Consider the following 12,942-nt stretch of genomic DNA (forward strand, 5'->3'; position numbering starts at 1 on the left):
GGAGAAGTGTGTGGCTGTATGACTAAAAGACAGTGGAAGCTAAACTGCAACTCTGAGAGAAAATTTATTTCCAAGGCCTACCTAAGAGCAGCCTCAAGTGGACAGGGCCAGCAGTTAGCTGGGTGGGAGCAGAAGTCCCGCCTTGTGTCAAGTCCAGTGCTAACAGGGACACCATCACACCACCTTGTTGATGATGACACCAAGTTCTTCAATCTCACACTGGACTTCATCGCCCTTCTGTAACACAGTATGCCACAAGGCTTTTAGCCTTTGGCTCCTGAACACGCTTTCCCCTTTAAAGCCCCCAGGCTGCTTCAAGCTTTACAGGCCACCTAGCTTTCATCTTTCCACCATTTCCTCTTCTAAACTAACTTACCTTGAGGAAGACAGGAGGCTTCCTAAACATGCCAACACCTGGAGGCGTCCCAGTCAGGAGGAGGTCCCCTGGGTAAAGAGTGACAAACCTAGGGGAGTAGAGGGGTCAAGTCAGACAGTCGGCTGAGAGTGGGCTTAGTTCCCAGGTGTGCCAGCGGGTGGGGCTGGCTCTGACAGGTTCCATCCACTTACTGGGAGACCCAGGCTATCAGATATTCAGTCTTGAACACCATCTGGTTGGTGTTGCTGCTCTGGACTACCTCTCCATTCACTCGACAGCAGATCTTTAAATTGTGTGGATCTGGAATTCAAAATCAACACTGGGATTATCTACACCCAACCCCCAGCCCTAAAAGAAAGGAAACTTAGGGAGCATGTCTGCCCAGCCTGATTAGCACTTTACCCTGGGACTTCCTGTAAAGACTGGTCCCCTGAATTCCTGCATCAAGTGAGGAAAGGAGTAGTCTCCTGTAGTCTCTGAACTGGGAGAAAAACAGCTGATTTGCCTTTAAAAAATGGGCATGCAGGCCAGGCAAGATGGGTCACAGGTAGTCACTTACTGCCAAGCCTTGGGGCCTGAGTTTAATTCCTGGGACCCATATGAACCCAGGAAGAGAATCAACTCTTGCAAATTGACCTCTGACTTCCATCCATGGGCCATGGTGTGCACATATGCATATATAAAAATAGTGTTTTAAAAAGAGTACATTCAGGGGGCTAGAGAGATGGCTCAGTAGCAATGGCTGCTCTTCCAGGGGTCCCGAGTTCAATTCTCAATATACACATGGTGGCTCACAACCATCTGTAATGGGATCTGATGCCCTCTTCTGGTGTGTCTGAGGACAGAGTACTCACATAAAACTTTAAAAAATAGTACATTCACTTAGTTATGAACTACACTAATTCTCTATATATTTAACATATTTCACAGTAAAATAAAAATAATAGAAAAATAAAATAGGAAAAAACAGGCATCAATCCACAGCAGAGGCTGGTAATTGTAGATCTAAAATGACTCAGTATCTCCAAAGTGACAGAGACACAGCAGCAGATAATGGGGTTACCCAAGCTATCCTTCCCACCTGACAGCAGTTGGAATACAGCTTCTGAGGCACTGCTATCTTGAGGGGCTCACCCACGAGCCATGACAGACCCCATGGATGCATGCATAGAGGATGTGTGAGATCCTATTGATGCTCCGACTCCCTTGCAGAAATGAACAGGTTTCATCATGGCCATTCTCCAGCATGCTAAACAGTCTTACTCCTTCCAGCCTAAGGACTATTCCAGATGGAGGTGGGTGGAGGAAGCCCCTTCTCCCACGTGCAGTGTTGGCTGTAGTTCACACTATGGATGTAGTTTCACAGCAGTTGCAGCTGTGTTCCCTCTAAGAGGCTCATGGAAGGAAGTTGTACTGAGAGCTGGCTCATAGCTGAGGCTGGGAACAGCAGTGACACTGCAGCTCTGTGGATAGCTGTAACCAGAGTCCTTGCTAGAGCACCGCTTTGTCCCGACACTCAAAGGTATTGCACATGGAAGGGCATAATCGGCAAAGACCAGTGACCTACCTGCTATGGTATCCTTGGTAACCAAGGCAGGGCCCAGGGGGCAGAAAGTATCAAAAGTTTTTCCCAGTAACCACTGCTTTCCATTTCTCATTTGCCAGTCCCGAGCACTCACATCATGAGCCACAGTGAAGCCAGCCACGTGAGCCATGACATCTGTGGCCTATTGGGGCAGGAGATTTGGCCAGATAAGGTTACATCACAGGTGACACAACCTCTAAAACAAAGAATCTCAAAGCCATTATCACACATTAGCACCAAGGGTAGCTAAAGGTGGTATGTGAAAGCCCAGTGTGTTCCAGTGTAGAACAGTACCAGTGTGGGGGGTATGGTCAGGACTAGCAGAGGCGGGATCCAGGACTGCTGCTCCTCCCTGGTCTGGGACCCCCTTCCACCTCACCTTGATGTGTTTGCCTTTCTTCCCAATGACCACGGCCATCTCGACCTCCCAGTCAACTTCCTGCAAAGTGGGAGAGGATAGGTGAGCTGCAGAGGCTGTGAGGTAGACCTTAGCTTCTAGAACCAGGGTGAAGGGAACGACGTGTGGGCACGGCTTGCAGACCATAAGCTCTGGGCAGTGGTAAGCAGCAGCACTGGAAGTGACTAGGAGATGAACACATGTCTGGGGCCCTGAATTTACACTCACTCCTGACACCTGCAGTGAAGAGTGAGGCCAGTAAACACTGAGAAATGTGTAACTACTGTGTGCCTGACACTGTATGTACTATAATGCATTTACTCATTTTAATAGACTGAGATACTGGAATAAATGTATTTAAGGGGCTTAAGCCACAATAGGCCACAGAACTCACAAGAAGAAATGCACATGGCTACAAAATGTCTGCAAATGCCAGGCTCTGCAAGAGAGCAAAATGCAACCAGAAAGAACTTACAATTTACTCTTCCCTGGCTGTTTTTCATGATAATGAGAACTGGCAGAAGTTCACCTGAACCGGGGTGCTAGCCTGTGCTACCCATGCAACTAAAGGAAGAAGGCTCCTCAGGGAAATGGCTGACTCATGCAGGAGAAAGCACAAAGGAGCCTTCAGTGAAGGCCAGAAAGTAAAGATGTGTTCAAAAGTGAATAGAAGTCCACAGGATGGGTCCACTGGCCAAACTGAGTAAGAGGAAAAATGAGAACTCCAAGTAAATCCTAAGAGCACAGAGGGAAGGATAGGAGGTGGTGATGCAGGTGAAGGTGCTGGCCACAGAAGCTGATGACCCAGATCCAAAAGCTGGATGCAGCAGCACACATCTGCAATCCCAGCAGAGACAATCACAGCTTAGGAACCAGCCAGCCTGGGGTATGCACAAAATCAGGAGACCCTGCCTGCCTAAACAAGGTAGATGGGGAGAGTCCATAGAGTGGGGGTGGGGAGAACACCACAAACTAGAGACTAAAGAGACTCTCTTTAGGAGAGTTTCCTAGTACCCATATCAGGTGTTCACATTGTGTGTAACTCCAGCTCCAGGGTCCTCACCCACTCCAGCCTCACGGGCAGTCATGGCAGAGAGTAAACAAATGGTCACACTTGACAACCCTGGCATGGGAGCCCCCTGACGGGCTGCTGTGGGAAACAGGTCATTCCTGTGCAGGATGCCTCAGAAAACTGCCTCAGCTGAGTCTCATCACAGAGAAGGAAGGCAGAACTGAGCAAAGGGCACTCTGAGGAAACAGTTCTTCACAAACTGTCAGGAAAGGAAACCATTTAGCAACCTCAAACGTGTTAGGGAGAAGTCTGAGTGGGATGAGAGATGCTCTTGAAGGAATCTGGACAAGGTGCACGTGTGGCAGAGACACAGCTGGACAAGCACCACTGGGAGAATGCGAAGCAAAATGTGCATACCAAAGTGTGCCCAGCAGGGATGCTGGTGGCTTTATCTAGATTATTAATATACTTTCACTGTAGAAAGTTACTTTTGTAATTGGGAAAGATGAAAGTTAATTCCTCCTGTCACCTATACCTGAGGCTGTATTAGTACAGCGCAATCTTCTCTAGTATAGTATATTACTGAGTGACAGAGTCCCTTAAGACAACTGTTTTCAACCCTTGGGTCACCACCACCACTGGGGTTACATATAGGATATTCTTGCATATCAGAAGATATTTACAATTTATAACAGCAAAATAAGCAGCAACCAAATAATGTTCTGGCTGGAGGTCACTACAACCATATATGAAAGTGTTGCAGTACTAGGAAGAGTGAGAACCACTGCTCTAAGGAAACGACGCCTATGCTGGAGCCCGGTGACCTGGGTGGTAAGGAGCACAAACCTTGCTCTCTGGTGGGAGGATGATCTCATCGTAGGGCCCCACGATAGAGCTGGAGAACTTGCTGAAGATGATGGGGCTCTTGGGCACCCGCACATTCTGTTCTTGGCAGTGGTCTGCATAATTCAAGCCCACACATATCACCTTGTCTGGCCGGGTGACAGGGGCCAAGAAGGTCACCTGTGACCGAGGGATGACAGGCAGCTGGGTAGCCAGGGCTCTGTAGTGATCAAGCAGGAGAAGGGCTAGCTCGACCAGGTTGGGAATCCCAGAGCAGGCTGGGGCGATCCCTCAGCAGTTATGACTTTTGCTTTTTGCATTTTCTAGATCTTTCACCTATCAGTGTAAAGGACTCAGTCCTTTTATAGCAAACATGGTGGTATTCATCAAGTGCTCATTTCGTCCCCACTTGGGTAATTGTTGCACATGTGAAGGGTACACTTGGGAGTGAGTGGAAAGGTTTCCCTCACCTCTTCTAAGTCACCGTGTCCCTCCCTGGAGACAACTCCTGTGTCCTGCATAGCTCATACCAGCTGCAGTGGAACACCCTTCTCATCTCATGGTTTTGTATATGAATGATAGAGTATATTATGCATTTTAACTTTCTCTAGAACACAAAGTCCTTCCCCTCCCCACCCCACTTTGTTTTCTCTATATAGCCTGGAACTCATTGTAGACCAGGCTGGCCTTGGACTCAAGAGAGCCACATGCCTTTGCCTCCTGAGTATGGGGATTAACAGCATCCTCCTCCTTATGGCTGCTATTCTACACTGTCAACACATACTGGCTTCCTAATAACAGGAAAGGAAGTGGTTTCTAACTTTTAAGAAAATGACCATTTGGGGTCACAGTGCTCTGGGTCACTGTGCTGTCAAACATTTCTATTTCTGCCACTCTGCTGAGTGAAAACGCCTTCTTAAATGGCTTCTAAACTACTGCTTGACCCTTTAGACGGATTATTCCATGACTGGCTGCAGGGTCACTCCCAGTTAATGTAGCACAAACTTGAGGAATCTCTTTAATAGTCTAAACCACACCTACATCTTCCCAAGAGGGTTCTTTAGGGCCTTGTGCCAGGCTCCTCCAGTGGGAGGGACTTAGCCTCTTGACAGCCAATATAATGAGGTAAGGTCCTGACTACACAATCAAATAAATTAATCACCTCCTCTGAACCTCAGTTTCCCTCTCTTTAAATTGAAAGTGTTGTTTTATAAGGTCGTATACACCTCTAATTCAGTCCCAGCATTCAAGGGGTTAAGGCAGAAAGCTCTCCAGTTCAAAGCCCGCCTGGGCTACAGAGCAAGACCCTGTCTCAAAAATGCAAAGATTTATATTTCTATTAGCTCTTTACTAAAAGGACAAATGAAAGACAGACAGTGGGATCCCCTGCTCCTTTGCAGGGGAGCTAGCTACCTTCTGGTTCTGATTCTCGGGGCAGGAGAAGGGGATGGGAGGAGGGAGGAACTAGGGCAAGACTGCCTGCTTACTTACCTTCTTGCCACTGAAAGGGTGGTCTCTCCTTGCTCCAGGAACTGCACCATTGTCTTAGGGAGTGTTGAGTCAAAAGCATTTAAGTCTACAACTCCCCCACCAACCCCTGACTCCAGACCCAGGTGAGGCTCTTCCAGGTGAGGTGCCTGGAACTGTACCAGTCTCATGTTTCTGGAGGGTTGACAGGGCCTCTTCTGAACCTGCAGCAGAGCTGAGAACAGCCTCCTCCTCCCAAAGCCCAGCATCAAAGCCTAAAAGGAGAGAAGCAGCCACAGGAGACAGAGGACTATAGAACTGTCATGAAGATCCCTTCATGAAGGAAAGAAGCAGCCACAGGAGACAGAAGACTATAAACCGTCATGAAGATCCCTTCGCTCCTTTGCCCCAGCAAGCAGTCCCAGCATGCCACTTGGGAAGTGCTCGCACAGGTCATTTCACCCTGTCATACTTCAAAAAGCCAGAGTACAGATGACTAGGCCAGGCTTTAAGCTAGCTCCGGGGATCCCAGCCTTGCCTCAACCAGTGTTTCCTGAAAGTTCCCACCACTGCAGGCAAGTGGGAAACACAGCAGGCTAACTCGGACCTGCCGTCTTGCATGTGGGGTAACAGATATGAGCGACTGATGTACACAGGCCTCAGATGTTGAGATGATGTTATGAAGATGGCCAGGCCGCTACCTCTAGCTTTTAGAGGATGTCCCCCTTCACTGGGGAAGGCTAAGGTGTGCAGGACTAGGACTCAGCCCCAAGTTAGGCAAATGGCTATTGCTAGAAATGGCTTCCCAGCTACCTCATGCAACTTTTAAAAATACTTGGTCCTGTTGCCTTTTGAGTTAAACACTTTCTTCTGCTCACATGCTCAAGCTAGAACCCCAGCCAGCTTGGCTTAGGAGCTACCCTCCATCACCTCTAGTAGGTACCAGTTTCTGCTGCTGGTGAACAGGGAGACTCAGGGCACCAAGAGCCCAGATACTTGGCTTCACACATTGCTTAGCTATCTCCCTGGGTTCAGTAGCAATGTCTGTCTCTTTAACTACTGAGCCTACACTGTTGCTGCTGTGTATGGAACACAGGCTTGCACTGCCTCTGTCCACTGAACAGATGGAAGGTGCAAGGGACTTGACTTTTCACTTCTTGGAAAAGCCTAGTGATGATCAACTTTGGGACGTGGCCCATGTCTTCCTTCTTCAGATCCAGACCTCTTGGATACCATTGAAAAGGTTCAGGGCCTGCTATGAGTTCCAGGCTCCACCCAAAGTTAAGCTTCATTATCGTGCTGCCTTTGTTTTTAATGGTACAGGTGCCGGCCTGGAAGGCACATGCTAGCTTGAGCTATTCCCCAGATAATCTGCACTCTATATCCTCACTCATTCCCTTTCTTTGTCTTAATCTAGGTCTGGTCTTCATTCCCTGTCAGAGTCCTCTCCCTTCTGGATAGCTTTCTTTTAAAACCAGTGTGGGGCTAGGAAGACAGCATGGCTGGTAAAATGTTTCCACTGAAAGCCTGAAGATCAGTTAAATCCCCAGAACCCACATAAAAAAGTTTGTACACAGTGGTCTATGCTTGTAATCCCAGTGCCGGATAGGTGGAGACAGGTAGATTCCTGGGGCTTGCTAGCCAGCCAGTCTAGCCTAATTGTTGAGTTTCAGGCCAATGAAAAACTCTGTCTCAAAGACTAAAGTACGCGTACGCGCACACGCACACGCACACACACACACACACACACACACACACGTCTTTATACTAAAAATGAGAGAGACTGCTAGACGTAGCTCCGTCAGTTCAGGGCTCTTGGTCCTCACCTGGTTGAGCCAACCTACCCTGTTCAGGATCACCAGAGTGCCAGCTTGCAAGTCTGGCCAGAAAACCAAAGGCTTTCCATCTCCTGCTCTGTCGTTTTACACAAGTACCGCCATGCCACAGTCCAAAGGCTGGTCCAGCATATGTGACCAGTCACACCATACACTAAAACAGTACTGTCCCAGGGAAAGCCAAGTGTCTCACTTGTGAGGTCTACTATAATTCTCTTGACGGTGGCTTGGCAGGTGCTGCTGGTCCAGTTTTACAGATGAACAAGCCAAGGCTTGGATAGGGTAAGAGGGGTTTGGTTTGCCTAAGGTTCAAGGGTCTTACAGCTAAAAGAAAATTGGCATTTGAATCCATGTCTAGATGACATTGAAGTTCTTAATTCAAAAGCAAGATACTTCTCAAGCAAGATAATCTAGTTTCAATCCTGCCTACTCCTCTCAGGTCCTAACTGCTACCAGCCCATGGTCATGGCCGTGGAGGTAAGGCAGAACACCTGCTCTCTGATAACTCTAAGCCCCGCTGATGATGAATCTGTGACGGGCGCTCACAGGTTATTTCATTCTCTCGAATCACTATGACTCGCAGCACAAAGGTCCCTTAGCAAACAGCACAGCAATGGGCAGCTTGAGGCGCTGCGCCGTGCGTGTGACCCTGCTGATCTGGGAACCGAGGTCAGCCACTCGGCTCCCAACGTCCGGTTCAACTCCCTCTGAGTTGGCCTAGCCTCAGTTTACCTGGTCGTTGCAGCCGGACTTGTCCGGCTTCCTGCGCTGTCAGCGGACGCCTGCGGAGCCGCAGGACAAGAGGGGAGGGCGGAGAAGCCACAGCCAGTACCGCTGCAAGCACTTAACTCTTCTCCAAGGAATATAGGGACCGCCCCTTCGCAGTCGCGATATGGTGACGTCACGAAGCTGTCGCCACCAGGAGGACACCTGCTTCCTCCCGGAAGTCCGCCCTCCTGCTGTTAGGTACTTCTTTTAGCCACAGAACTTCCAGCAGGTGCCTAGTGTGTGCATTTGGGGAGACCGTGGCTGGCTCCAGGGTGACCCTGGGATACCCAGGCTCGGAGAGAGCGCATCCGACCTTTGAGCTTCTAATTCTGGCCAGGCGCTGCTTCTGGGCCAGGCACCTACTCATAGTTGTCCAGGAAGCACTCTGGTAGACAGTAACAAGTAGTTTTGTGCTCTAATGTTGACCCACCAAGGACAGGGATGTCTATATGTGTTGTATTCGTGGAGAAAACATAAAGGCTAGGAGTGATTTTGCCCATGATGGCTCCTGAGCCAGTAAGGGCTCGTCCAACCACTTATTTAGTTGTCTTGGCAGGTATGAAGCGATTCTGAAGGCAAAAGACACTTGTGTCCTTCCTTCAGCTACTGGGCTTTCCCCCATGAATCTTGTGTGCTGGGGGAAAGAAAAGACTGAAGCTTGTGTGTGCCAGCTAGAGGAGGAGTTTTGTCACCCAGTAAGCTATATCACAGATTTGGCAACTGGTCAGACTATCTTGTGGGATAGACTGGAACTGAGATAATGGTGGATCAATAACCGGCAAGACCACACCTTGACCAAGACTGCTTAGTTATGTACACCACTTGCTTTCTATTTGAGAATCTGAACCTCATGTCGGGACTCCAAAGATGGACTTTGGGGAGTCACTGAACCTTTTCCCCTTTCCTTTCTTGTCTTTTCTCTTTTCTTTCCAGTGTGACCACATTGGCAAAGTCGTAGCCAGCTTTTCACCATTTTTTCTTTAATGCACACAGTGAAGACAGATGGTGGCCTGTCTACTTTTTAGGCTTGTCAGGGCTCACCAACTTCACCTACTTGTAGCAGCACCCTGTTCTTCACGAACCTTATTTTAGGGGGAAAAGGGTGTGTGTGGGGTGATGGGCAAGTCCAGGCAGCAGGCATTCGGGTGGAAACATCCTCTACAACCACACCCCGAGTCCTCTGGCCTATGAAAATGTAAAGGGGACTCTGAGAAGGAGCCTCCTAAGTGAATCAAGGTCCAGACAGAGCATCCGAGGCTTCCATTGCCCCAGGAAGAAGCACAGGCTTTTATTAGATTCCTCTTATTTTTTCCCAGTGAGGCTTTTTTTTTTTTTTTTTTTTTTTTTTTTTTTTTTTTGGTTTTGGTTTTTTGAGACAGGGTTTCTCTGTGTAGCCCTGGCTGTCCTGGAACTCACTCTGTAGACCAGGCTGGCCTCGAACTCAGAAATCCGCCTGCCTCTGCCTCCTGAGTGCTGGGATTAAAGGCATGCACCACCACACCTGACTTCTTTTTTCTTTTAACACCAATGTTTTCAATCCTAGAAAAAGACCAGGGCTTTCCTTCCTGTGTGATTTTGTTTTTCTTCTTCATAGTTCATGATGTCAGCTGAGGTTGACAGCACAATGAAACCAAACCGATGTGACAGGAGCAGGCGATTTTGCTATGCTCTAGGTCTTGGAGCTGCACATCAAACCTGGGACTCATCACTCCATGGTTGCTTAGCCTGCTTGTGGGGTTGACAACATTCTTCCTAGCTCTGATATCAACGATTACAAATTCTCAGGTAAAATCAGGCTTCATCCTCACAGTTAGAAACTGGACAATAACTTCAGAGCATGCCAATAAGGGACTGACATCTGCTTCTTTCTTCAGTGTTGTTGATTGTCTTGAGAGTTCAGCCAGGACATTCATGTGTACTGTTGATGGTGGCATGGACGGCTGGCAGAAAGAGAGGAGGTGGGCTGGAGAGATGGCTCAGTGGTTGAGAGCACCTGCTGCTCTTTCAGAAGACCTGGTTTGAGTTTCAGGACCTACATGGTGCCTCACAACGAGCTGTAACTCTAGTTCTGAGATATCTGACACCCTCTCTGGCCCATATAGGTACTGAGCATGCATGTAGTAAACAGACATGCATGCAGACAAAACACTCATACACATAAAAATTATAAAAACTTGTAGAGAGAGAATAGGAGGGGCTGGCTCCTTGAATTCCCCACATACTTTTCTTGCTGCTGTAACAAAACAGCTGGCATAAAACTTAAGGAAGAAGAGGGACATTTTGGATCACAATTTGATCCAAATAGATCACCATGCAGGGAAGAGTGGTGACAGACACCAGAGAAAGCTGGCTATACCATGGTAGCAATCAAGAAGCGAAGAGATGAATGCTGGTGCTCATCTTTCTTTGTTTTTCTGCAGCCCAGGGCCTTAGGCCACAGCATGGCATCACCCAAAGTTAGAGTGGGTTTAACTAAACTTGATCTTGATAATTCCTGACAAACATGCCCAGAAGTTTTTGTCTTTTCAGCGACCCTAGAGCTGTCAAGCAGACTATCAGTACCACCCAGGCCTTATCTAAATGCACACAAAGCCTTTGGAAGGAACTCAGCTGAGGTCCCAGGGCCAGGCTTGCATTTGAGAAATCTAAATCAAGGAAGTTTGTCTGGGGAGGAGGAGTAGAGCAGATGAGAGCCACGGGCTGTGCTTCATGGTGGAGATGTCAAGTGCTCAGGAGTGTTCAGGAGGAAGAACTGGCTGTCCCCCACGACAAGAGGAAGGCTCAAGAGGGAAGGACATGCCACTCTGACTCTTTAGCCGTGGAGCCTCTGCCACCCGTGGAAATGCATCTTCTGTGGGGGGGGGGGTTGGGCTTGGGAGAGGATGACTAGCCTGGTTTTGGATAAGCTGCAGGTCACATACCTTAGGGACACCCAAAGGCACTTCAGGATCCTGGTCGGAGACGGGAATCCAGAGTGAGGCTTCGGCCTAGCTTAAAGAAGCTACGCCTAATTATAAAGGGGAGCCATGGAGGTAGCTGAGATGACGGCGTGAACTCAATCTCATACCAACCTTCCTCTAAGTCTCGGCCAGAAAAAATCTGAAAATCTAAGATGGGGAGTAGAAGGAAATCTTTACAACTCAGACAAATGGCTTGCCTTCTGCCTCCACAGAGAATGCTCAAAAGTTGGTAAGTGAAAATAGTCACACTGAATGGATCATTGGACAAGAGATTTATACAGATGATGTCACAGAAGAGACACCCAGAACGTTAGGATGGAAAAGATACTAAAACACGTGATCATCATGAAAATGCAAAGCACAGTCACAGCGTGACACCCCGTGCACCTACTAAAGTGACCAAAAATCCCTCTTAAGTATCCACAGCATTGGGAAGTACGGGAACTCGTGTGTACTGCTGACAGCATTAGAAACTCATACAAAAACTGTTTGCTTGCTTGTTTGCTTAAGACACGATTTTTCCACGTTGCCCTGGCTATCCTCAGACTCAGGGAGACAAGTTACCTGAAACTTCCTGTGCTGTGGTTAAAGGCACGCACACACCACCACCACATCGTCTTGCCATTTCTCTCCTGTGTATCAATGATATTGAATCTCACCTTTGCTCTGTGCTCCTAGAAATCGGGTCAGTAACCCTAGGGTTGGAGAAATAACTCAGCAATGAAGAACTCTTGCCGATCTTGCAAGGCTGGAGTTCAGGTTCCCACACTCACATCAGACAGTTCACAGCTGCCTGTAACTCCAGCTCCAGGATATCTAATGCCTTTTGCTGCTTCGACATGCACCAGCACGCACACACACATAAACACATTTAAACACATAAAAAAAAAAACTCTCCATTTCCTGTATTTCACAAAATAGCTTACTAGAAAGACTTCCATGCTCTTGTTTGCCCAAAACAAGGGCAGACCCACACCTTCCAAGTTCCCATTGCTGGCTCATGGATGATCTGCCTTGCTTGCTCTGACTGACAGTCATCAATAAAGCATCTGGCAAGCCTTGGGCCATCACCCCTCCTTCCCCAAGCGCCCAGGACCCTCCCTTCATTTGGTCCAAACCATCACACAGTTCTCAGCCAGGGAGGCCCGATGCTTCTACTCCTAGGCCAGTGCACCATTTGTAATCCTTTGCATTAAGCCAGTACTATGCATTTCTCAAGTCTGTGAGCCAGTCATGAAATTAATCAAATACAGGGAGGGGACTGAGGAACCAGAGTCCTTTGGTCCAATGCTTAAGTAAAATGAGCTTGGGCTCAGGATTAGCATGGGAAGTTAGGTGAGATTCTGAGGAACCAAGACCCCCATCCTCTGGGGTCCAGTGCTATCTTCAGATAGAATTGAATTGAATTGAATTGAATTGAATTGAATTGAATTGAATTGAATTGAGTGAGGATACCCCAGACAATGTTCCCTTCTGTAAAAACTGCGTGCTTGTTTGGTGTGTGAGATGACCCTCCATGGACCAGAAGAGATCTGTGTTGTGAACTCACAGCAGGAGAAGCCGAGTGAGAGTTGCTTTGCTCACGACAGCGTCGGTCCCCAGAATAGTGTGCTGCCAAAAAATGTTCCCTGAGGTCACAACAGCTTTCATATACAACGGAACTGGGATGAAGAGAAGAAGCAAATGGTGTCAGATCCAA

At 48.1% G+C, this 12,942-nt stretch overlaps 1 protein-coding gene across 3 annotated transcripts; it reads right to left on the minus strand.

Annotated features, from left to right (window-relative positions):
• Positions 1 to 45: 45 nt before the first annotated feature.
• Positions 46 to 8,402, minus strand: Fahd2a (fumarylacetoacetate hydrolase domain containing 2A). Of its 3 annotated transcripts, none has more exons than XM_006500090.2 (8): positions 8,248 to 8,402; positions 5,705 to 5,955; positions 4,217 to 4,329; positions 2,341 to 2,400; positions 1,944 to 2,103; positions 568 to 676; positions 377 to 464; positions 46 to 237 (listed from the first exon to the last, which is right to left on the minus strand). In XM_006500090.2, exons 2-8 carry the CDS (start codon positions 5,781 to 5,783, stop codon positions 175 to 177), a joined length of 672 nt encoding a protein of 223 aa, XP_006500153.1. In that variant the 5' UTR covers positions 5,784 to 5,955; positions 8,248 to 8,402; the 3' UTR covers positions 46 to 174. The 3 variants fall into 3 exon arrangements, with proteins under 3 accessions (XP_006500153.1, NP_083905.1, XP_006500154.1); NM_029629.2 differs by having other exon boundaries at positions 4,217 to 4,433; positions 8,248 to 8,396; XM_006500091.1 differs by lacking the exons at positions 4,217 to 4,329; positions 5,705 to 5,955 and having other exon boundaries at positions 8,248 to 8,388.
• Positions 8,403 to 12,942: the final 4,540 nt, after the last annotated feature.

Source organism: Mus musculus, chromosome 2 (genome assembly GCF_000001635.26).
Source record: "Mus musculus strain C57BL/6J chromosome 2, GRCm38.p6 C57BL/6J".
NCBI lineage: Eukaryota > Metazoa > Chordata > Mammalia > Rodentia > Muridae > Mus > Mus musculus.

What these genes read in the sequence shown, in the direction of transcription:
- Fahd2a (NM_029629.2), bottom strand. Translation starts at nt 5,949, where the DNA reads ATGCTGGGCTTTGGGAGGAGGAGGCTGTTCTCAGCTCTGCTGCAGGTT. An exon ending in AGAAAGGCAAACACATCAAG is followed by an intron (nt 2,104 to 2,340) that starts GTGAGGTGGAAG and finishes CTGCCCCAATAG; the next exon opens with GCCACAGATGTCATGGCTCA. An exon ending in TACCAAGGATACCATAGCAG is followed by an intron (nt 677 to 1,943) that starts GTAGGTCACTGG and finishes TTTGAATTCCAG; the next exon opens with ATCCACACAATTTAAAGATC.